This window comes from Rhinolophus hipposideros (assembly GCF_964194185.1).
Source record: "Rhinolophus hipposideros genome assembly, chromosome: 11".
In the NCBI taxonomy this organism is placed as follows: Eukaryota; Metazoa; Chordata; class Mammalia; order Chiroptera; family Rhinolophidae; genus Rhinolophus; species Rhinolophus hipposideros.
In genome coordinates this window covers 4688838-4713346 of record NC_138057.1, presented here as the reverse complement: position 1 = coordinate 4713346, position 24509 = coordinate 4688838, and the positions used below count along the sequence as shown (strand labels likewise).

At 39.0% G+C, this 24509-nt stretch overlaps 1 protein-coding gene across 2 annotated transcripts in view; it reads right to left on the bottom strand.

The window, feature by feature from the left end:
* The window catches only part of SHC3 (SHC adaptor protein 3), a 185490-nt gene that overhangs the window by 40081 nt on the left and 120900 nt on the right, over nucleotides 1-24509 (bottom strand). Inside the window, exons 10-13 of one of the 2 annotated variants that reach the window (XM_081067439.1) lie at nucleotides 24012-24111; nucleotides 20828-20986; nucleotides 17413-17708; nucleotides 17043-17063 (exon numbers count right to left, since the gene is read on the bottom strand). In XM_081067439.1, the coding sequence (XP_080923565.1) occupies nucleotides 17043-17063; nucleotides 17413-17708; nucleotides 20828-20986; nucleotides 24012-24111 (576 nt within the window). The remainder of the gene's footprint in view (nucleotides 1-17042; nucleotides 17064-17412; nucleotides 17709-20827; nucleotides 20987-24011; nucleotides 24112-24509) is intronic. The other variant, XM_081067440.1, reaches the window with a different exon arrangement.

Here is a 24509-nt window from a genome sequence, read left to right as displayed (position 1 = left end):
TATGGACAGATAATTTTTGACAAAGAAGCTAAAAACATACAATGGAGAAAAGACAGCCTCTTCAATAAATGGTACTGGCAGAATTGGATAGCCACATGCAAAAGAATGAAACTGGACTGCTATCTGTCACCATGTACCAAAATTAATTCAAAATGGATCAAACTTCAGCATAAGACTTGACACAATAAACGGCATAGAAGAAAACATAGGTACTAAACTTATGGACCTTGGGTTCAAAGAGCATTTTATGAATTTGATTCCAAAGGCAATGGAAGTAAAAGCTAAATGAACGAATGGGACTATATGAAACTTAAAAGCTTCTGCACAGATGTAACAATTATAAACATTTACACATATTATAATAGACCATCAACTTATATAAAGGAAAACTTGACAGAATTATGGGAGAAATATATAGTTTTTCAATAATAGTTGGAGACTTCAATACCCCACCCTCAATAATGATAAGTAAGGGATTAGAGGACTTTAACCACACAGTTAAGCAACTAGATCTAACAAATATCTACATAAGGTCTACTAACAACAACAGAATACACATTTTTCTGAAATGCGTGTGGGACATTTTTTAGAATACACCATATGTTAGGCCACAAATTAAGTTTCAATGATTGTAAAAGACAGATATCATGCAAAGTAATTTCTGACCACATTAGGATAAAGTTAGACATTAATAATAGAAGGAAAACAAACACCCTCAAATTTGTGGAAATTACACAACAAACTCTTAAGCAACCAAGAAGAAATCACAACGGAAATTAGAAAATATTTAATGATGAATGAGAATGAAAACATAAGATAGCAAAATTTATAGGACATAAGAAAAGCTTCCAGGGGAAATTTATTGATTGCACCACTTATATTTGAAAATAAGAAAGATCTCAAATCAGCAACTTATCTTTACAACGTAAGAAACTAGGAAAAAAAGGACAAACTAAATCCAAAGCTAGCAGAAAGAAGAAAATAATAAAGACTAGAACAGAGATAAATGAAATAGAGAATAGAAAAAAAGAAGAGAAAATCAGTGAAACAAAAAGTTGGTTCTTCAAAAAGATCAACAAAATTGAGAAACTTTTAGCTAGATAGACAGAAAGAAAGGAAGGAAGGAAGGAAGGAAGGAAGGAAGGAAGGAAGGAAGGAAGGAAGGAAGGAAGGAAGGAAGGAAGGAAGGAAGGAAGGAAGGAAGGAAGGAAGGAAGGAAGGAAGGAAGGAGGGAAGAAAGAGGACTCAAAATTACTAAAATTAAAAAATGAAGTGTGGACATTACTACTGATTATACAGGAATAGAAAGGATTATAAGAGAGTACTATGAACAATTTTATGTAAACAAATTAGATAACCCAGATGAAATTGACAAATTCCTAGAAACACAAAGCTTGTCAAGACTAAATCACAAAGAAATAGAAAATCTGAATAGTTCTATAATTAGTAAGGTGATTGAGTCGGTAATCAAAAATCTCCTGACAAAGAAAAGCCCTAGACTTAATGGCTTCACTGGTGAATTCTACTAACCATTTAAAGAACTCATACCAGTCCTTCTCAAATTCCCCCCCCCCCCAAAAAACAAAGAGGACAGACTATTTCCTGACTTATTTTATGAGGCCAACACTACCTTGATACCATAGACAGAAAAAGATACTACAAGAGAAAACTATAGACCAATATCCCCTATGATCATGAGATAAAAATCATGATTTAAAAATATACCATCTAAATTCAGCAGCATATTAAAAAGTTTGTACACTACCAAGTGAGACTTAGTCTCAGAATGCAAGGATGCTTCAACATATGAAAATTGGTCAATGTAATTAATTGATCCTTACATGACACAAACACTCAACAAACTAGGAATAGAAGGAAATGACCTTAACATAATAAGCAAAAGTCAAGACATTGAATTTGCAATGGTTTTTTTTGGATACGATACCAATTGCATACACAACAAAAGAAAAAATAGACAAAATGAACTTCATGAAAATTGTAAAATTTTCTGCATCAAAAGACACTCTCAACAAAGTAAAAAGGCAACTCAAAAAATGGAGGAAAATATCTGTAAATCATGTATCTAATAAGGAATTAATATCTAGAATATTTATAGCACTCCTAAAATTCAACAATAAAAAACAAATAACCCAATTCAAAAATGGGCAAAGAACTTTTAACTGACATTTCTCCTTAGGAGACACAGATGGCCAATAAGCACATGAAAGATGCTCAATATCATGGGTCATTAGGGAAACGCAAACCAAAACTATAATGAGATACTACCTTACCCCCATTAGGATGGCTACTTAAAAAAAAAAAACAGAAAATAACAAGCATTGTTGAAGATGTGTAAAAATTGGAACACTTTTATACTGTTGGTGGGAATGCAAAATGGTCCATTCACTGTAGAAAACTGTATTATGGTTTCTCAAAAAAAAATTAATAATGAATTACCATATAATCCAGCAATTCAACTTCTGAATTTATACCTGAATAATTGAAAGCAGGCTCTCAGAATTATTTGTACAATCATGTTTACAGTTGCATTTTTCACAATAGCTAAAATGTGGAAGTGATGCAAGTGTCCACTGATTGATGAATGGATAAACAAAATGTGGTATATACATATGGAATATTATTCAGCCTTAAAAAGGAAGGAAAGTCTAACACACAAGGTATGAAAATTAAGTTTGTGAATTCATCCTAGAAAAAGTTCTACAGACCTCATTGCTGAATACTGCTATGGTCCCCTTTGAAGTACTCCCCTTGGGAGGCTATGCACTGATGTCAGCTCCTAGTCCACCCTTAAAGCAATTTTGGAACTCTTTTCCTGGAATGGCCATCAGACCTGTCGTAGTATTACCCTTGATATCCTGAATGCCATCAAAATGTCTTCCTTTCAATATTTCCTTTATCTTCAGGTAAAGAAAGAAGTCACTGGGGCCCAAATCAGATGAGTAGGGTGGGTGTTCCAATACAGTTACTTGTTTACTGGCTAAAAACTCCCTCACAGACAGTGCCCTGTGAGCTGGTACATTGTCGTGATGCAAGAGCCATGAATTGTTGGCGAAAAGTTCAGGTCATTTTTGTCTAACTTTTTATCACAGCCTTACAACACTTTGGTTAACTGTTTGTCCAGTTGGTGCAAATTCATAATGAATACTCCCTCTAATATCAAAAAAGTTTACCTATATTGTTTTGACCCTTGATTTGGACTGATGGAACGTTTTTGGTCATGGAGAATTGGCTGACTTCCATGGTGCACTTTGACACTTTGTTTCAGGGTTGTATTGGTACACCCATGTTTTATCACCAGTGATAATATGGCCCAAAACATTGTCTTGTCTCTCCAAAAAATTTTGGCAAACTTCTACTCTCCTTTGCTTTTGTTCATCGGTGAGCTCCTTTGGGACCATTTTTTCAGACACCTTTCTTATTCCAAGATTTTTCAGTTAAGATTTCCCTAACTGTTTCTCTATGTTTACTTGGTCTGCTATGCTTCTCACAGTCAGCCAATGATTTTGACACACAATTCGATGAAATTTTGCAATGTTTTCATCAGTTCTGCTCGTTACAGGCCACCGTGACCTCTCTTCATCAGTGACACATTCTCTCCCCTCAAAAAAAGTTTAATCCATTTGTACACTGCCGTTTTCTTCATGGCATTACCCCATAAACTTGGACTAACATGTTCCTGATTTCACTTCCATTCTTGCCAAGTTTAACAAGAAATTTAATGTTTGTTCATTACTCTAATACAAGCTCACACATTCGCACAACGGCACACAAAAACACACAACAATAATGAACACCACTCAGCAAGACACCACCACATGTTGACACGAACACAGCTGTGAGACACTAATAGACTGAGGTTATGAAACCTTGTTGAGCTGTTTGTACAGTGCTGCTAATGTAAGTGCAGGGTGGCAAGTTCGCAAACTTAATCATCAGACCTCGTATGCTACAACATGGATGGACCTTGAGGACATTATGCTAAGTGAAATAAGCCAGTCACAAAAGGGCAAACACTGCATGATTTTACTCTAATGAGGTGCTTACAGTAGTCCAATTTAGAGTGAGAAAGTAAAGCGGTGGATTCCATTAGGATGGGGGGAGGCAGGAGTTATTGTTTGATGGGGATAGAGTATCAGTTTTGCAAGATGAAAAGAGTTCTGGAGATGGATGGTGGGGATGGATGATTGCATTACTATATGAACATACTTAATAATACTGAACTGTATTTTCCCACAATAATAAAATTTAAAAGAAAAAAGAAAGAAAACCCCATCTGACAGTTTCTCAAGTGACTAATTATATAGTTACCATATGATGCAACAATTCCACTCCCAGGTATATATCCAAGAGAAATGAAAACATATGTCCACACAGAAACTTGTACATAATGTTTAGAGCAGCATTATTCATAATAGCCAAATATCTATCCATAGACTAATCATAAATAAAATGTGGTATGTCCATAAGTGCAATATTAGTTAGCCATAAAAAGGAAGTACTGATACACAGCACAATGTGGATGAACCTTGAAAACCTTATGCTAAGTGAAACAAGTTCGTCATAAAAGCCTACATGTTATATGATTCTATTCGTATGAAAGTCCAGAAAGGAAAAGACTGTATAGAGACAGAAAATAGATTAATGATTCCTAAGGACTGAGTTATGGGAGGGGAAGGAGGTGATAATTAAATGGTACAGAATTTCCTTTCGAGGTGATAAAAATACTCCAAACTGACTGTGGTGATGGGTGCACATATCTCTGAATATACTAAAAAACACTGAAGTGTACACTTCAAATGGATACATATATAAATTATATCGCAATAAAGCTGTCTTTGAAATCTCTATTACTACCAGTGTATAGAAAATATTGGGGGCAGGGAACAAGTTAAACAATGCCACAGGGAAGCAACAATCCAAATCATAATGTAGGATATTCTACAGATGAATATCTAGTTCCTCCAACCAATTGATGATGTGGGAGAAATGGCAGGACAGCTGGAGAAGAATAAGTCTTAAGAAACATAACAAACTACACAATGTGGGCTATGCTTGGATTCCAATTCCAACAAATGTACTATAAAAAGGACATCTTTGAGATAATCAGAATAATTTGAGCATGTTAAGTAATTATTTTTAGTTTTGTTGGATATAACAATGTATTATGTTGTTCTTGAAATATCCTTATTGGTAGAGATGCATGCTAAATTACTTAGAGGAGAAATGACAGGAGGCCCAGGACATGCTATAAAATGCACTTAGTTCTCAATGTCGTCGATAGGTGCTGTGACTTAAAGTGAAACGACATATAACAGAACCAGTTTAAGCATAGGCTGATTGATATAAATAAGAGTTATGAATTCCTACAGCATCTCATCAACGTTAGAATGAAACAACATAACAAAATGTTATTCAAGGGCCTGCTGTCCTTTGAATAGCTCCTCCACTCCCTTCTTTTGCATTCCTTTTCCTTCCTGAATGAACAATCAGCCAAGAAAGATAGATGTCTGTGCTATGCGGGGTTGGGCAGCCACCATGGCCCAAAATAGGATCCTGGAGTGCAGGCAGAGTGAGGGCAGTGCCCACTGGCACAGGGTGTCAGAGGCATCCAGGCCAGAGAGCAGGCTTGGCAGCCCAGCCTGGGAAGTGAGAGCTGAGGAGGGGGGAACATGTGTGTTAGAGGGGAGGGCAGTGTGGAGGTCAGACATGGATGGGGCCAGGAAGAGCCCGTACAGGGGATGGTTGCATCCCAGCCTGGGTGACAAAGGTTTCTACAGAGGGAAGGGCAGCAGCAGTGATGGGGAGTTACATAGAGGAGAGTTAGTCAAATAGGTAAAAATATTAAGGATACGAAAGTTGGGTTTCTCATTGTTGGAGAAGGGAGTGATAAATGTGAGAAAGGGGAAAAGTAAAATGAACCCTGTGATATCAGAGTGGAACTATAAGAATCGTCATGAACCCATGGCATATAATATAGACAAATAGATAAAGAAATAGATATAGAAATAAATGTCTGTGTGCCTGTGTCTGCATGTGAATGTATGTGCATGCATGTATATATGTCTGTGTGTGACTACTTCTGTCCTTTTTGAGGGCCTGGGAGTGGCAACACCCCACTTGCAATGAGCACATGTGGTGCCCAGATCTTGGCTTCCCGGTAAAAAAATCCCTGACCAGGGTTCCTTTGGAAAAGTGGCTGATTGCAGGAGCAAGCCAGGGGACAAGAAGCCTATTATACTGTTTTGTATCCGAAAGAAGAGGTGCTGAAAGAATAACGATAAGATGTCAAAAGGTCACAGAAGCAGCTTGAAGGAGCATCAAAATAAATATAGCAACTGATTATAACCCAGAGTGAAACAGGAAATCATGAATCCACACTGATAAAAATGAATATGTGAATAGATTGAAAGTTGGACTGGGAAGAGGGTATTTAGGTAGTTTGAAAGTACTTCACCCCAAATATTTATTAATTAGCAGAGAAAGGAGAACATCTGCAGTGGACACCTATTGAACCAAGTGATCCAAGCGAACACTCACAAACAGTCAGCAGTTCCACAAAGCAGGGTGGGTGACACATGCAGCAGTATTTCTGTGACAGCGCAGCCAGGATGCCTGACCTAAACCCAATAAAGAGGAAACATCAGATAAACCCATGATAACTGTTGTTCCAGGTTGGAAGAGACTAAAGTGACATGACAAGTAAATGCAGCATGCGATCCTGAATTGGGAACTTTGGTGATTAAGGACATTCTTGGGGACCTGGTGGGACATGAGAATGCCAGGGAGGGTGAGGTGGTGGTGAGTCTGACACCTCTCCTGTGGTCGTGCAGAAGAAGGCCGTTGCAGGAAGCTCATAGTGCAGCATTCAGCGTTGGTGTGACATTTGAGCATGTTACTTGCACATGATTCCAAAGAAAAAAGTTCTTTATGCTATCCTTTCAAGGAATCCTCCAAAAAATTAATGGGATGGGATACAGATGAATCAGGATTGGAACGGTATCAGTAAGTTTTGCTGCCAATAATAGGTACGTGGGAGTTCATTAGATTTTTTTTCTCTATTTTTGTGTATTTAAAAAAAAAAAAGTAAAGGTGCTCCTGATGGAAGATGAATGGAGGAAGAAGGGAGAGAAGACAAAGGACCAGCAGGGCCAGCCATTCCGCACGGGGCTGGGTGCCGGAGAGCAAGACAGCAGCTGTTGCTAACACTGATGGGACAAGAGAGGTTTTACGTATGTAAAGGCACAAAAACAACCACTAGAAAAACTAAAACAAAAAACTGTCGAAAATTGAAAGAAGTAGCAAAAATGAGCTAAATCTTGTTTTCAGAAGGAACATCAAGAAATGATACTTTAAAACATTAAATCATTGAGTAGCAATTTAAGCACTATGGCGAGAACTTGGGAGAGGAGCTGTTGGTTTTGCTTTTCTCTCAGAACTGAAATGTAGAGAGCAGGAGTCGGGGGCGGGAGTGGGGCTATTATTTTTTATTAAAAGCCTTTCTGTAATATCTCGTTTACATTTTTCGGGTGTTGCACTGATAAAGGTTAAAAGCATGTTGCTGCGACAGCCTTAGCCATCGAGCATGCTGTGGGCCTCCGTCCATGTCGCGGCCGCTCTTACAGTCAGGCGGCACTAACAGACCATGCAGGGAGGGCCCTGTGGCACTTCCCGCCAGGCCACGAGAGCCAGTGTGCTTTTCCACCCCTTTCTCTCCCTTGAGCCTCTGTTTTGACAAGGCAGACCTGGCAGGTGGGCACTGCCTGGCATCTCAGTGACACAATGACCAGAGGGGCCTGACACATGTGATCCTGGGATGAGTGGGGACTGAAGCTTGCTGGGTTAAACCAGTGAGTATGCCCATCTTCTTTGTTATGGCAGCAGAATCTACACTGAATGATACATAGGGAATTTAAAAATAACACTGGGGTGGGGTGGGGTGGCCAGATGGCTCAGTTGGTTAGAGCACGAGCTCTGAGCAACAGAGTTGCTGGTTCAATTCCCACATGGGCCAGTGAGCTGCGCCCTCTGTAACTAGATTGAAAACAAACTTGAGCTGAGCTGCCGCTGCCTCTGAGCTGCCAGAGGGGCAGATGGCTCAGTTGGTTAGAGCCGCACGATCTCTCAACAACAAGGCTGCCAGTTCAATTCCCGCATGGGATGGTGGACTGCACCCTCTGCAACTAAGACTGAAAACAGCTACTGGACTTGGAGCTGAGCTGCGCCCTCCACAACTAAGATTGAAGGATAACAACTTGACTTAGAGCTGTTCCCCAATAAAGTCCGGGAAATACACACTGTTCCCCTTCCGCAATAAAATCTTAAAAAACACACACACTGGGGCTTTGTTAAGTGGAGGGATCAGGAGACTTTGTTTTCTTAATTACTTTCAGAATTAAATAAAAACCTGATAAATGCTGCATGTGGGGTGACCGACGCTGTTTTGTGGTTTTATGAATGCAGAGCCCCAGTGTGTGCTCTCAACTGCTCCAGTACTTGAGGCCACATAATGAAGCCCATGCAACACCCAACCACTGTGTGGCAGCAGCTTATTTAAATGCAAGCACAGTGCCCACCCCACTTTGCTGGCCCTTGAAGGCCAAAGGGATGAATCAATGATAAGTGACTCAGGGACTAATTTTAGACCCAAGAGGGCTGACTAAATGATTCTGAAGATGTTGAAAAGAAAAAGAAGTGCTCCACACTCCCTCTCTGAGGTGCCTCCTCCAGACCCAGGCCCGGCCTCTTTCCAGCTGCCACCTCAGAGGCAGCGGCTACAGCACCTCCCTAGGAGACCAGAACCGGCCCCAATCACTCTCCTTGCCCACATCTCTAGCGACCCGGGACACCCCCATCTTGAGCAATCAGTGCACAGTGGGAAGGCACATAGGTTCTACTCTGGAATAAATTTAGACGCAGAGCTGTTTTGCATCATTTCTCTGAGTTATCTCTTCTGCCAAGTTTACCCCTTTATAGTCAGGGACCAACCAATTACCATGAAAATCAGATGAATAAATATTGAAGAGAATGTGTTCATCGTCTATTTTGGTGTCCTCACAGCAAGGAAGCAACATTACACTTTTAATTAAGTTTTTCGTTTCCATTTTCTTTTCTAGCTAAAGCTGTCCTCCATAAGATCAATTAAACTAGATAATCAGGTCCAGCAAAAAGCCCCCCAAAAGAACAGTTATTAGTAGGTGTGACACAAATTTTCTCAATGGTGCTACAAAATTCTTCTCCAAAATTAAAATTGTGTAGAGAGCATAATGTGGAATTGGGCCGGCTTGGACACCTGGTTTAAGCATATCACCATAACTTCGTTCACTCTCCATCTTCTACATTATCTTGATACCAATTTGTGAATGTATACCGGGGTGCCAAAGAAATGTATACAAGTGGACACTTTGGTCAGCATTGCTCAAGCAGTAGTTCTCGGTCATAGAAGTGTCTGGACGCTGATGGTAACCACTTTGAGCACCTCTTATAATTGTAGAAGTCAAACATGACTTGTATTCAGCTTTTGTTATCGGTATACATTGAGTGTTACAATTTTAATAGTTTTTTCCTTTCTTAAAATGTGTATACATTTTTTGGTAGCCTCTGTATATTAGTAGTGGTACAAATCTGTTTTAATTATCATTTTTTCTATAAGTACTGAGTGAAAAACTTAGTAATTTTCGGTCTATAAGATGGTAGAATATAGCTAAATTTTACGTTTTCATTTTTTTAAAATACCTAAAATTTTTAACTGAAATATTTGTATTCTCATAGAATTGCTTAGGTATTTTCTCTCCTGTTCTGTTTTAGATAAAAACAGTTAAATTAACAGACAGCCTATGCAAATGGAAAGAACTCTGGACTGATTCTATCTGGAAAGCCTAATTTGTGAGTTTGTATCTGCCAATAATACGTGACCATTAGCACCCCATATCACCTTCTTGGTCTCTCCATTTCTGAAAAAGTCTGAGGTTGATCTATGCATTCACTTGTCTAATGCTTGTTGAACACCTACTATGTGCCAGACACTATTGTAGGTGTTGGGGGACACTACAATGAACAAGGCTGCTACTTTCATGGAGATTATAATCTGGGGGTGGGTGGAGTAAATAATAAACAAATTAGCAAATAAAACTAGTGCTTGTGTGTGATAAGTTCCCTAGGATAAAAATAAATCAGTATAAAGAAATAGGGCTTATTCAGGAGATTCAATTTGAGATAAAATGGTGAGGGAAGGCTTCTCTGATTTGGAGTAAATCTAGCTCATTGTAAGAGATGAGTATGACCCTATAATCTGGATACCCAAACCAGGTAAGCACACGCAAGTGACGGAAGAAAAGTCAATAAAGACAGATTTCACTTATGAACAGCAATTGAAATAAAACTAAATAAAACATTGGATGCCCAAATCCAATGATGCATTTCATGATTCCTATGTCAAAACCTAGCAGGGTTCATATCAGGACACAGCATCAGAAACATCTGCCTGTGTAATTCCCCACATTAATGACTTAAGAAAAAAATCACAGTATTATCACAAAAGATGGGGAAGAAGCATTTGATAAAGTTCAATACCAACACATGTTAAAAGTAATTAGGCAATTAATATGCATGAATTCCAAATTCCACAAGAGCAGAAATTGTCCTTTTAACTGATTCAAGAACATATCCCAGGTGACAGAAAAAAAAAATGCCTGGATTTAGTAGTCATTCAGTACACATTTGTTGAGTGAACGAATGAATGAATAAATGAATGAACAAATGAATAAATTCCTCAGGCTGATAAGGGCAGTCTACCAAAAGCTTACATCATCCTTTTTTTTTTATTACTTTTATTTTTTTCAATTACCATGGACATTCTATATTATTTTATATTAGTTTCAGGTATACAGCATAATGATTAGAAATTTATATAATTTACAAAGTTGTCCCCTCGATTAGTATAGTACCCACCTGGCACTACACAGTCATTACAATATTGTTGACTATATTCCTATGCTGTACTTTATATCCTGTGACTATTTCGTAACTACCAATTTTAACTACTTAATCCCTTCACCTTTTTACCCAGCTCTCCAAACACCACCTACCTGGTACCGTCAGTTTGTTCTTCGTATCTACGAGTCTGTGTCTGCTTTGTTTATTCATTTACTCTGTTCTTTAGATTCCATACATAAATGAGATCATATGGTATTTATCTTTCTCAGTCTGACTTATTGCACTTAGCATAATACCCTCTAGTTCCATCCATGTTGTTGCAAATGGTAACATTTCATTATTTTCTTATGGCCAACTAATATTCCATTGTATGTATGTACCAATTGCTTCCATATCTTGGCTATTATAAATAATGCTGCAATAAACATAGGAATCCATATATCTTTTCAAATTAGTGTTTTGGATTTCTTCAGCTAAATATCCAGAAATAGAATTGCTGGGACATAAAGTAGATCTATTTTTAATTTTTGGAGGAACTTCCATGTGGTTTTCCATAGTGGCCGCACCATTTTGGAATACCACCAACAGTGCACAAGAGTTCCCCTTTCTCCACATCCTTGTACCAACACTTATTTCTGGGCTCTTTGTTCTGTTCCATAGATCTATGGGTCCCTTTTTATGCTACGACCATGCTGTTTTGATTACTATAGCTTTGTAGTGTAGTTTGATATCAGGTAGTGTGATACCTCCAACTTTGTTTTTTTCTTTTCCAGATTGCTTGTTGCTTGTTGATTTATTGATGATGGCCATTCTGGCAGGTATGAGGTGATATCTCACCGTGGTTTTAATTTGCATTTCTCTGATAATTAGTGACAGTGAGCATCTTTTCATATGATTATTGCCCATCCATATGTCTTCTTTGGAGAAATGTCTATTCAGGTCCTCTGCCCTTTTTTTAATTGGATTGTTGCTTTTTGTGGTGTTAAGTTGCATGAGTTCTTTATAAATTTTGGGTATTATCCCCTTATCTGATGATTATTGGCAACTGTCTTCTTCCATTCAGTAGGTTGATTATCTTTTCATTTTGTTGATGGTTTCATTTGCTGTGCAAAACTTTCTAGCTTGATGTAGTCCCATTTATTTTTTCTTTGTTTCTCTTGCTGAGGAGATATATCCCAAAAAAATAATATTACTAAGAGCAATGTCAGCGAGTTTACTGCCTATGTTTTTTTCTAGGAGTTTTATGGTTTCGAGTAGTGTATTTAAGTCTTTAATCCATTTTGAGCTTATTCTTGTCTATGGTAACAGAAGGTGGTCTAGGTTCTTTTTTTTTTCCGCATGTATTTGTCCAGTTTTCCTAACACCATTTATTGAATCCATGTCTTTGCCCTGTTGTCTCCTTTGTCATAGATCAATTGACCATATAGACATGGGTTTATTTCTGGGCTCTCTGCTCTCTTCCATTGATCTATGTGTCTGTTTTTATGGCAGTACTGTGCTGTTTTGATTACTTAGCCTTGTAGTATAATTTGATGTCATGATATCTCCAACTTTGTTCTTCCTTTTCAAGATTGCTGTTGCTATTTAGGGTCTTATACATTTTAGGATTATTTGTTCTAGTTCTGTGGAAAATGCCATTGGTATTTTGATAGGGATGACCTTGAACCTATAGATTGTTTTGGGTATGCACATTTTAATGATGTTAACTCTTCCTATCCATGAGCACGGTTTATGCTTCCATTCATTTGTATCTTCTTTAATTTCTTCAGTGTCTTATAATTTCCCAAGAACAGACCTTTTATCTCCTCTATGAAATTTATTCCTAGGCATTTTAATTATTTATTTTTAATGCAATTGTAAATGGATTGTTTCATTGATTTCTCTTTCTGAAAGTTCTTTATTGGTGTATAAAAATGCAACAAATTTCTGAATATCAATTTTGTATCCTGCTACTTTACTGAGCTCATTTATGAGTTCTAGTAGTTTTTTGGTGGAATCTTTAGAGTTCACTATATATAGTACCATGTCATCTGCAAATAATGACAGTTTTGTTTCTTGTTTTCCAATTTGGATACCTTTTATAATATATATTTTTTTCTTGCCTGATTGCTGTGGCTAGAACTTCCAGTACTATGTTGAATAAAAGTGATGAAAGTGGACATCCTTGTCTTGTACCTGATCTTAAGGAGAATGCTTTTAGCTTTTCACCATTGAGTATAATGTGAGCTGTGTGCTTGTCATATATGGCCTTTATTATGTTGAAGTATGTTCCTTTTAGTCCCACTTTGCTGAGGGTTTTTATAGTAAACGGATGATGGATTTTGTCAAATGCCTTTTCTGCATCTATTGGTATGATTGTATTGTTTTTATCCTTCATTTTGTTTATGTGGTGTTTCACATTAATTGATTTGCAGATGTTGAACCAATCTTGCATCCCATAAATCAATTCCACTTGATTGTGGTGTATGATCTTTGTAATGTATTGCTGAATTCAGTTTGCTAATAGTTTTTGAAGTTTTTTGCATGTACGTTCATCAGGGATATCAGCCTATAATTTTCTTTTTTTGGAATGTCTTTGTCTGCTTTTGGAATCAGGGTAATGATGACCTCATAAAATGAGATTGGGAGACTTCTGTCCTCTTCAATTTTTTGGAACAGTCTGAGAAGCAGAGATGTTAATTCTTCAAATGTTTGGCAAAATTCATCTGTTAAACCATCCAGTCCAGGACTTTCGTTTGTAAGGAGTTTTTTTTTTTTGCTTTTTTTTTATTACTGATTCAATTTTGTTAGCAGTAATCAGTCTGTCTCTTATTGACTCAGTCTTGGAAGATTATATGTTTTTAGGAATTTATTCATTTCTTCCAGATTGTCCAATTCATTGGCATACAATTGTTAGTAGTTTTTGCTATGATCTTTTGTATTTCTGTGGTGTCAGTTGTCAGTTCTCCTCTTTCACTTCTGATTTTATTTATTTGGTTCCTCTTTTTTCTTGATGAGTTGGTTAAGGTTATATCAATTTTTTTTTTTATCTTTTCAAAGAACCAACTCTTGGTTTCATTTAAGTTTTTTTCTTTTTTACTTTATTTTGTTTATTTTCACTCTGATTTTTATTACTTCCTTCTTTTTACTCACTTTGAGCTTTGTTTGCTATTCTTTTTCTAATTTCTTGAGGTGGTCTTGTATTGCCATGAATTTCCCTTTTGGAACTGCTTTCACTATGTTGTATAGGTTTTGGGTCATTATGTTTTCATTTTCATTCATCTAAGGTATCTTTTGATTTCTTCCTTCATCTTGTTGTTTAGTAGCTGTTATTTAGCCTATATGTGTTTATGTGTTTTTCAGTTATTTTCTTATCATTAATTTCTAGTTTTATACCATTGTGTTTGGAGAAGACGCTTGATATGATTTCAATGGTCCTAAATTTATTGAGACTTGTTTTATGGCCTAACAAGTGGTCTCTCTTGGAAAGCATTCCATGTGCTCTTGAAAAGAACGTATATTCTCCTGCTTTGGGGTGAAATGCTCTATAAATATCAATTAAATCCAGCTGGTCTAATGTGTCATTTAGGGCAACTGTTTCTTTGTTGATTTTCTGTCTGGAAGATCTGCTTATTGGTGTCAGTAGGGTGTTAAAGTCCCATACTGTAACTATATTACTGTCGATCTCTCCCTTTATGTTCATCAATATTTGCTTTACATGTTTAGGTGTTCCTATGTTGGGTGCATAAATGTTTATATTATATTACCTTAATAGAACAAAGCCTCAAACATTTCCTTTTAGGCTGGTAACAAGAAATGGGAGCCCTCTCCTGGCCAATGCTCAAAGGCATGCTGGGGTAAGAACACTACAGACAGTGATTGGAAGGCAGGGAACAAAACTGTCAGTATTTGCATTGGCATGACCGTTCTAGTAAAAATACTGCAATCAGCAAAATTTATGGGCATGAGATCACACCACACTCCTATCCCTGCTGCAACAACTGTTGAGAAAAGGTAACCAAAAATAACATACCACTTACAACATGAACTAAAACTAGACACTTTAGGGAATAACGTAACAAAAGAACCAGAAGAGCTTCCTAGAGAGAATTTTAAAATACTAGCAAAGCACATCTTAAAAACTAAATAAGTGAAGCTGTGTGCCATGTTTATGAATATGATTTAATATTGAAAAATGTCAGCTCTTCCCAAATTAATCTATAAATTCAATGCAAGTCCTATCAAAACCCCAGCATGTTCATTTTCTTTCCTTTTCTTTTTTGGTGACTTGGTAAACTGAATCTAAAATAACAAAGAAGAATGAAGGTCTGAGAATAACTAAGGCAACTTATAAAAAGAAGAATCAAGAGAAATAACTCACACTATCAGAGATTAAAACAGTTTCAAAACTATAATGACTAACACAATATGGTACCCACATAAGGAATAAACAGCCAGATCAATAAAATAGAACTGACTGTCCAGAAACAGACCCAGGGTGAGTCATAGAAGCATCAGTACCACAGAGAAAAAATGAATTATTTGGCAAATGTGACAAAAAACTGGATCGCTACATGGAGATGTAAAAAATATTGGGTCCCTATCTTAAATCATATTTAAATGTAACTTAGGTCGGAATTGAAATGCAAATGTGAAAGATAAAACTATAAAGCTAACAGGAGAAAATATAGAAGACTACATTATATATGTGATTTGTAGGTGAGGAAATCTTTTAAAACTCAAAACATAAAATGTAATGGGAAAAATTGATGGATTCGGCTACATTCCAAAGAAATGCTTCTATGTGATAAACAACGCCTGAGATAAAATTATCCGATAGGTGAAAAAGTGGGAGAGTACATATGGAAATTCTATGGCTTAAAAAATCAAAAAGAAAGCCCAATAAGAAGATCAAAAGAGAAAAACGGGGGAAAGACAGGAACATAAAATGTGCAAGAAGAACCTGTGGATGAAGTGCAATCAAAGAGCTGAGCAGCAAACCATGAGACAGCACCCCTCATTCCCACCAGACGAACAAAACTAGAGGGATAATATCAAGGAAGAGGAAGATGTGGGGCCCTCACACTCTGTTGCTGTGCACGTAGGTAGTCCTGCTATTCTGGAAGCAAATGCAACTCCTAGTGAAATGAAGTGCAGGTTATCCTTTGACCAAAACTCTCCAGTCCTGGAATATGCGCAGAGAAACTGCCCTGGGTGCAGGGGTAAACACACACAAGGGTTTGTAGTGCCTTCAGCACATCATTTATTCATGAGACTGCTCAGAGAGTGATGTGTATTTATGCAGGGGTCCCCAGGCAGCCCACCCAAGTAACTCTTCAGTATACAGAAGTCACCACTGATAGACCTCAAATATGTACCGAGGGGGAAAAGACAGAAATGTTAGGTTGGTGCAAAGGTAATTGTAGTTTTTGCAGTTATTTTTAACCTTTTAAATCACAATTACTTTTGCAACAACCTAATAAAATGGGATCTGTGGAACAAGATCATGTTTGCAAATTTCTCAAATGGACAAACACATAATATATTTTTAAAAATCCACACAACAAAAGGAGGTATTTTGGAAGAATGTACATCATATTCACAGAAGTGGTTGCCCAGGTGGAGAGGGGGAGAGGAGGTGCAGAGACAGTGTCTAGAGAGCTGAAGTGTGTGGGCCACTAACTCTGTTTAGACACCCATCTCAGGTAACACTTCCCCCTCCCCAAACACACAACGTTAAATTGTGTTCCCCACGTGCAGCTGAAGACTATTCCTTCATCCCTACTTATCAATTGAAAACCTCAATGTTCTCAATCACTATTTAGATAAGTCCACCTGCTTCTTTCTTTTCACGGGAGAAAAGATTTTATACAACAATCCTGGAATTTACTCAATGGTTAGGTTAACATAACTGCATAACTGCAATTATTAAACTTGGAAATTCTTGGACTGTGCCAGGGGAAAGTGAAATCTAGTTGTTGACTGGAAGACGTGATATTCAGTCAAATGCACAGAATTATTCAGACACAATTATGTTGTCAAACTCAGTTGTCATGAGGCATTACTTCTCTGGGTGGGAAAACAAAACTGATGAATAGGGGTTTACTTACTGTTTCATTCCATTCTGTAACCTGCAAAAAAAAACCCCTGTGATTCAACTTTTAGAGATATTTGAGAGAAAAAGCAAAAGCCCAGAAGCCCTGCACTTCTTTGTTCAATATGAACGTATTTGGGAGGAAAACTTTCTCAGTTTTTGTATTTATTTTAAATGACACAAGAATTAAGGCTTTCAGCTTGGGCCCTGGTGATTTTCCAAGTTTTATAACTTGCAGAGGGCCCTGACCGTGGATTCCTATAGCCCAGCTCTGGCCTGAAAGCATCAGTCCCCTGTGCATGGGCTCAGGGTTCTGGAGGAATGACAGCCATGACTTCAGCAGGCACACGTGGGTAAAGGAGGAAAAGCAGTCGCTCTGTGCTCACCGTGCCTTCTGGGTCCACGAGCAGCAGGTGTTTGGCCTGGCCGTCGTGCATGCCCGTGAGAACAAAGGAGCCTGGGTTGGTGGTGCTCTTCCTGACCAGAAAGTCTCCGTCTCTCTTCAGCAGCCCCTCTGCCTCCTTCCTGCTCATCTTGCCTTGGTACCAAGGCTCCGCTTTCAGCTCTTCCAGCATCTTGGCATCCGGGGCTCTGGGTGAGATGGGGCTGATGCACTCCACGGAGGCTGCCTTGCTCAGCACAAGTCCCATGGACTGGTTCTTGAGAGCATCTTCAAAAGGTTCTGCCAACAGCATTTACGAGCAACAGGTCAGCCCAGGGAGAAGAAATGATAAACAGTACAACGTGAGGGACGGGAATGCAAAGACAACTCAATCAGAATGGAGAACTAGAGATAAACGACAGACTGGTAATATAACAAGGCTCATCGTAACAAGCATTTGGAAGCAAAGCCCAAATCTTGGCGTGACTCCTTCTGATGAGTCTGCCTTCCCAAGGCAGCTAGGCGTTGTGCCGTATGCCAAGGATTCAAGCACACCCTTTGTCTAACTGGTTAGAGTGACTTCAATTTTGCATGCTGTAGGAGGCACGCATGTTACACACCATCTACTTTCTCTAGAACATTGACTAGCCTCTTTAACAAATATGTTCTCTTCTGAATAAAAATCTTCCAGTACCAAAGGAAATACACAAAAGACAAGTTGTCAGGTTTTGATTTTGTGCAAAATCTAAACCGACCCATCAAATGTTTATTTCAAAATCTTTGTACTGGCTGAGTTTTTAAAAGAGAATAACACTGACATTTATTGAGTGCCTGTTGTGTGACTTGCCCCCGCTAGGAGCGTACATCCCCTTGACCTTCACTTGTTTCCCTGTGGGAAAAGGCTCTTATGTGAGTGTCTGAGACTGAGATTGACTACAGGCCCTTCAGAACATGCTTCTCGCCACAGGGCCTCAGTGAATGGTAAGACTGCTGCTCCAACAACAAATAGCAGCAGCAAAGAAGTCCCCAGGCACATCCAATTAAACCTCAGTGTCCAGTTTTCAAATAAGGCAATTGTACAAAACACGCTGAAAATGGGTGTATTGCCACACAAGTGTACGTTGTTGTAATGATTATTTTGGACCTCACTGCTAATCCACTACAATGCAAGCCCCACAAGAACAAGTACAGTTTCCTCCAGGACACAACTATATCCCCAAAGCCCAACATTGTTCCTGGGACATCATTCCTACCCTATAAATAGTCAACGCATGTTGTAAAATAAAACTAAGTAGAAGATGTGCAGAAGTGAGGTCAATAAATGAAACCAACATAAGGTCAGTTGGACACTTGTTAAATCATTTATATATTTGGAGAGAAAAAAACATTAAAACTGTTGATTAAAATTTGATTTTTTTTATCCTATCTTTTTCCCGATGACCCGGAATACTTGAAAATTTGTATTATACTGTTTCTATACCATTATCATCATCATCACCACCACCATTACCCTCACCATCAGCATTGTCATTATTTATCTCTGGTAGTTCAAAACAAACAACATAGAGTGCTGCCTTTATTTTTCCATACTTTTCAGTAGATACTAGCCTCCCAGGGGCCTTTCTTCTCTTTGTATCCTGTTCTCTGGTTTAGGAAGTAGGAGTAGAAATTGATAGATGAGAAAATGCTGGCTCTGATTCTCATTTTTCCCATCTTAAACATCAGCCACTCTAACTCTCCTCAGGCCCTGGATCCAGGAATCATGGGAAAACTGACTAAATTAAACAGTAAAACTGTCTGACCACAAATACGACTGCTAAGCTGCAGTTGCAAGACATCGTTACAACTGCAGCAGAGGCTTGGAGAGCCACGCCTTCACTCTGCATCCTGGGAAAGTCACTTCATACCTCCTAGGCTGTTTCCACATTATTTTAAGTGAAAGGATTGGATTAGATGCTTTTTAAGGTGCCTCCAAACTCCCAGAGTCCACAGTTCTGGCTCTAGTGATTTTTCTGACTGAATGGGAGGTCATTGTCTGGAAAACCCAAGTGGCTGAGGAGAAGTAGACTTTTGTTGTTGTGCTGCCGCTGAGTCATAAAAGCACTCAATCCTGTCCTCACTCACATACAACACAATGAACAGCAAATGTTGAACCAGCAAGGTTGCCTTTTACCAGTGGTAACGTACCTTAACCTCTAGGATGCTCTGTTTTCTCCTCTGTGATAATAATAATAATGATAATGATAATAATAATAATAATAATAATAATAATACGGTCATGTGTCCCTTAACGATGGGGATGTTCTTAGAAATGAGTAGTTAAACGATTTCATCATCGTGCGAACACCATAGAGTGCACTTATACAAATGGAGATGGTTCTTTCTTATGACTGGCAACACATAAGTCTATTTATATCAGTATCACCACAGACATATGAGTAATGCATTATACTACCAGTATAACATTAAGACGGCAATGATGTCACTAGGCAACAAGAATTTTCAGCTCCATTATAATTTTATGTGACCACCATTGTATAGGTGGTCCGTAGTTAATCGAATTGTCGTTATGTGGCACATGATTATAATAATAATATTTACCTATAGGATCGTTACAAAAAAATAAATAAAATAACAAGTGTAGAACACTTTGTAGAAACTTGTTAAATGCTAGTTTCCTCCTCTCTTGAGCCTGTAAAATTCTCAAGGGATTTGAAAAAGAAATTTTGGGCTATACAGCTCTTTATGAGCTTGGGAAGCTCTTTCAAAATTCCTTAACAACAGTTTTCATTGAATCAGTATGAATGATTTAATTTTCATATTGTTTACAACAAATAGAAGGTCCATGGTACACATCCCACTAGTTTGCTAAGTAGTTTCCTGTCTCTTGTCTTATCTTCTCTTCTTTTATTAGGGCACTTGTCACTCCCTGGTAATACATAGTGGTTATTTAAGCTCCTCGAATCGGGACTTTGCCTATTTGCTCTTCCTGTATGACCCCAGTGAGTAGAATGGTATTTGACACATGCGGGGTGCTCAGTGGAGAGGAGTAGGGGAGAGAGACAGAATAAGAGAAAAACGAAAGGAAGGGCACGCATGTGCATGCATCTGAGAGGGGTGTGCTGCAGTTTCTTCGTTTGCCTCAATACATGAGCAGATCTTCAAGAGGAAAGTCAATGCTGAAAAGAGAGGGAAATTGCTATGTCTCTGGATTACAGAGAGAGTTGTAATCCCAAAGTAGACATTGGCCAAATTCAAAGCCTTGAAAAGCCCAATTATAACCCAGAAAAGTGCAGCTACTCATCACCATTAATTAAAACCCAGCCGGAAGAAAATTTGGTGATTGCAGATTTCCAATAAAGGGCAGTATAGAAAGCAACCTCAAAAGAGAAGAAAACCAGAGGCGAATGAAAACCCACTCATGTCAAAGAGGTCCTTCCTTGGGCTGTTCTCTGCACTGCTGCCCACAGGTGTCCGGGCCTGTGGCGGGAGGTGTTGGGTGTTCACGTAGGTGGGGGCTTCGCCCATAGGGGCCACATGAGCTTTCCCTTCCGGCATGCTATAGATGTCCTCGGATCCTGCAAGAAGAAAATGAACCTTCTTTCCTCTCCTCATGGTAATGCTGTTCATGCATTTATAATTAAGCTACCCAACATTCACATAGAAGGTCCTTCCGGCTATCCATAAGAAAACTCTTGCAGATCCCCATCGGTTAAATCTCCTCTTACGACCCTGTCACAACACTCTTGTGTTTTGGCTAAAATGTGTTCCACTTCTTCATGTCAAAATGAGAGCTGCCAGTCCACGACAGTGGACACTCATGACAGTTAGGGCCTTACCAAGACTCTGGCCCTGCCCCAGCCGCGTGAGTGGAGCAGAACATGCCTTGGTTTGCTGATCCCCTTACAAAGGTCATAAGATCAAACAACCAAGTAGAAGAGTGACAAGCCTTATTATAATTGCATGCTTTTCTTTTAAATGTAAGTAAATGCTTTGTAAATTAACTCTATTCTATCAATGTAATGCTTGTGCTATGAACACTGTTTTAGAAGGTTACTACCTAATGAACTGAGACACTTTCCTTATAAAACAGAGTTGGCCTTGAAGCCCCTGGCTCCGTGCAGGATGCCTAGGGTGGATGTGTGATTGAGGTGCTGCCCCCCACCCCAGGCAGTGCCTCTATGGCACTTTCTAGCTGGCACAAGAGGAAAGGGTGTTGCCTGATCAGGCCTGCTTGTGTCACTACGACCCCATTCTTCCTATGATCCCTGTCTCTAACACACTTACACAGACATGTTCTCAAGACGGCCTTTCGGCGTTCACGTCTCTGCAGAGGAGTTGAAGGGAGGTGAGGTGTTGAAGCCAGCTCAATCCAGCAGGCAAGAATTGGCTCAGGGCTTTTTAAAAAACTTTCCCCAGAGCCCGTTGTTGGACTTTGGGCAGCACACCACTGTCTGCCTGTGTGCGCTATTCTCACTTGCATGAGAATGCAAGTGTCCCGCTAAAATTCCTCCCGGGGGAGCATCTCTGGTAAAGTCATGCCGTCTCTACTCCTATTCCTGCACTTGACTTCCATGTTTCACAGGCTGTTCCTGGGTTACACGTCCCAGTTGAGCAGCAGCTATCTGCAGTACACATGTGTGTGTGTTACAAACAAGTCAGTCTGAGAATTTTACAAACTAATTTTAAAAAGGAGATAATGAAAAGCCCAATGAATAACTTTCCTGCCGATGGTCCTTTGCCACTCACACAATGGCTGGTGTGGAGCTGGGGACAGGTGCACACACTCTCCCTGGTGGCACTGAGAGTTCATTTTCATTTAAGGGGAATAGCTGCTAGCAAATTAAAGGGACATTCTTATTTGTTCACTGGAAAAAAATATTTATTGCTTCCAAATGAGAACCTAAAATTCATTGCAAGTTATGAGTCTCAAGGTCCAGGCCCAGAGATTACATAAAGTTCATTTTTGCCCTGATAAATCTCTTACATTGTCTGCTCTTGATCTGGCCAGTGTAACTTTACTATACAAAAGAAAAACCTCATTTTAAAATAAGCCTAACCTACTTTTCAATGAAGTAAATATCTAATGTAAATAATGTGTTTTTTCAGTCATTAGCAGTTATTATATGCCTAGGTACACATATGTTATATAATTACATTTTAAATGTCTATGGAGAAAAGATGAAAATAGTAAAAATGTGCGTCTGACAAAGTTATGACTGATTTGTTATTTCCATCCTACTCTAGAGCAAGGTGTGGCTTCTGCCAGGCCTTGTGTTCCACTGACCAGGCCATCACAGATAGGTCACTTTTCAGCTGGGGCAGGCAGCACATGAAATTCTCTCACAAGGGGGGAATTTTAAAAAATGACTGCCACTTACTCCCAGCACAAATGGCTACAATGAAGGGAAAAGCCTTAACGTGAAGTCAATAAGTGGCTAAATTTTTATATACATAGAATCATAAATTGGATTTTAATTGATTTGTCACTCTATCTCCTTCAGACCCTGTAGAGTTAGTAGCCATGGCCCTGTAGCTATTGAAAGAGTTATGGAAATGTTTGGGGGAGGGGAGAAGTTTAAAACTGAAAGAAACTTTTAAAATACACACACACAGAGACAGACACTTGTGTGTGTACATATATACACATATGTGTGTATATAGAAATAACTGTCTAGAGAATAGAGACTTATGTTAACAAGTAGTTCTTAGTCATGCCTGAATTATTTTTAATGTGGGATGTAGCTGCATGCTCATTGACTTGATAAGATGTGGAAGGTCCTCTAAATGTACCCAGGGCCCATGAGGGGTGTGTCCCTGGCACTATCTCTGCTAGGGTAGGTGTCACTTTGCTCCTCCTGAAGTTGACCCTAGATGGGAGTTGGTGGGGGAGCCCAGGAAGGGAAAGCTACTAGTTCTTGTTAGGAACCACTGGAGCTCAGCTCCTCTGGGAGCTTTGGGACAGTGTGAATCTCCCAACCAACTCCCACTTGCCCTTGGAGAGAGGTCAATTCCTCAGCCCTCCTGCCAAAAGAAAGTCTCCAGGGTGTTTGAGAACAGTAGGTGCTGAGGTTCGTGAACTGGTCCTGGTGTCAGGGGAGGAAACAGCTGATGTGTGGTAGTGGGCATTCCCCCAAACCCTTCTTTTATATCAGTGATCTGGTCAGAAATCCGCAGCCTTCTCAGCACAATTTTCCAGTGGGTTATTCTGCCACTCCACAGAAGACAAACTACCCACTGGGGAGATGTTACTTTTGCTTTGTTTTAACACAAATGTTCATACCAACTTTATCTATAATGGCCACAAATGGGAAACTAATATCAATCAACAGGTAAACACAGGGTAGGATATTCATACAAGGGAATACTAGTCAGCAATAAAAAGGAACAAGCAACAGGAGTGAATCTGAAAATAATTTTGCTGAATGAGAAGAAGTCAGATAAAAAAAGAATGCATACACATATACAAAATTCTAGAAAATGCAAACTAATCTATATAGAAATACAAAGCAAATCAGTGGTTTCTTAAGGATGGGGGAGGGGCAAAGGGGACCAGAAAGTAACACATGACTTTTGTATTTTTATATTTCTCGCCCTCCTTACCTTGCCTTTCACATTGCCTGACAGATGTTTGCTGCCAGTCTTCACCAAATGGGTCTCCTAAGTGTCTCCCCTGGTAATAAGTTTGCTCTTTTCCTGCAAACTATAGACACATGTAAATGTACAAAGAGAAACAATTATACTCTTCTTATTTTTCCATCTCCAAAAGCCAAAGTACAGTAGAAGGGTCTGCAGCAGCCAGTCGTTTGCATCCCCAATTACACCCCAATTTCCCTTCATGCCTCACAGTTGGCATTAAGATTTGGGAAATAAGTTTGTGTGGGTATGAGGAAGAGGCTGCATCTCATCAAAACTACACATTCCCCTCTTGTTTCATTCGCCTACAACTCCCCCGCTCAAGTGTGAGTGTGAATTGAGCTCTTCTGCATGCATGTGCGTCACTCAGTATGCCTTAAAGTAAATTTCAGTTAGAGTGTCTGTGTGTCAGAACATACTGCTCACCTAACAGACCTGGGCAAGCCCACCCAGTCAGTGCCCTCT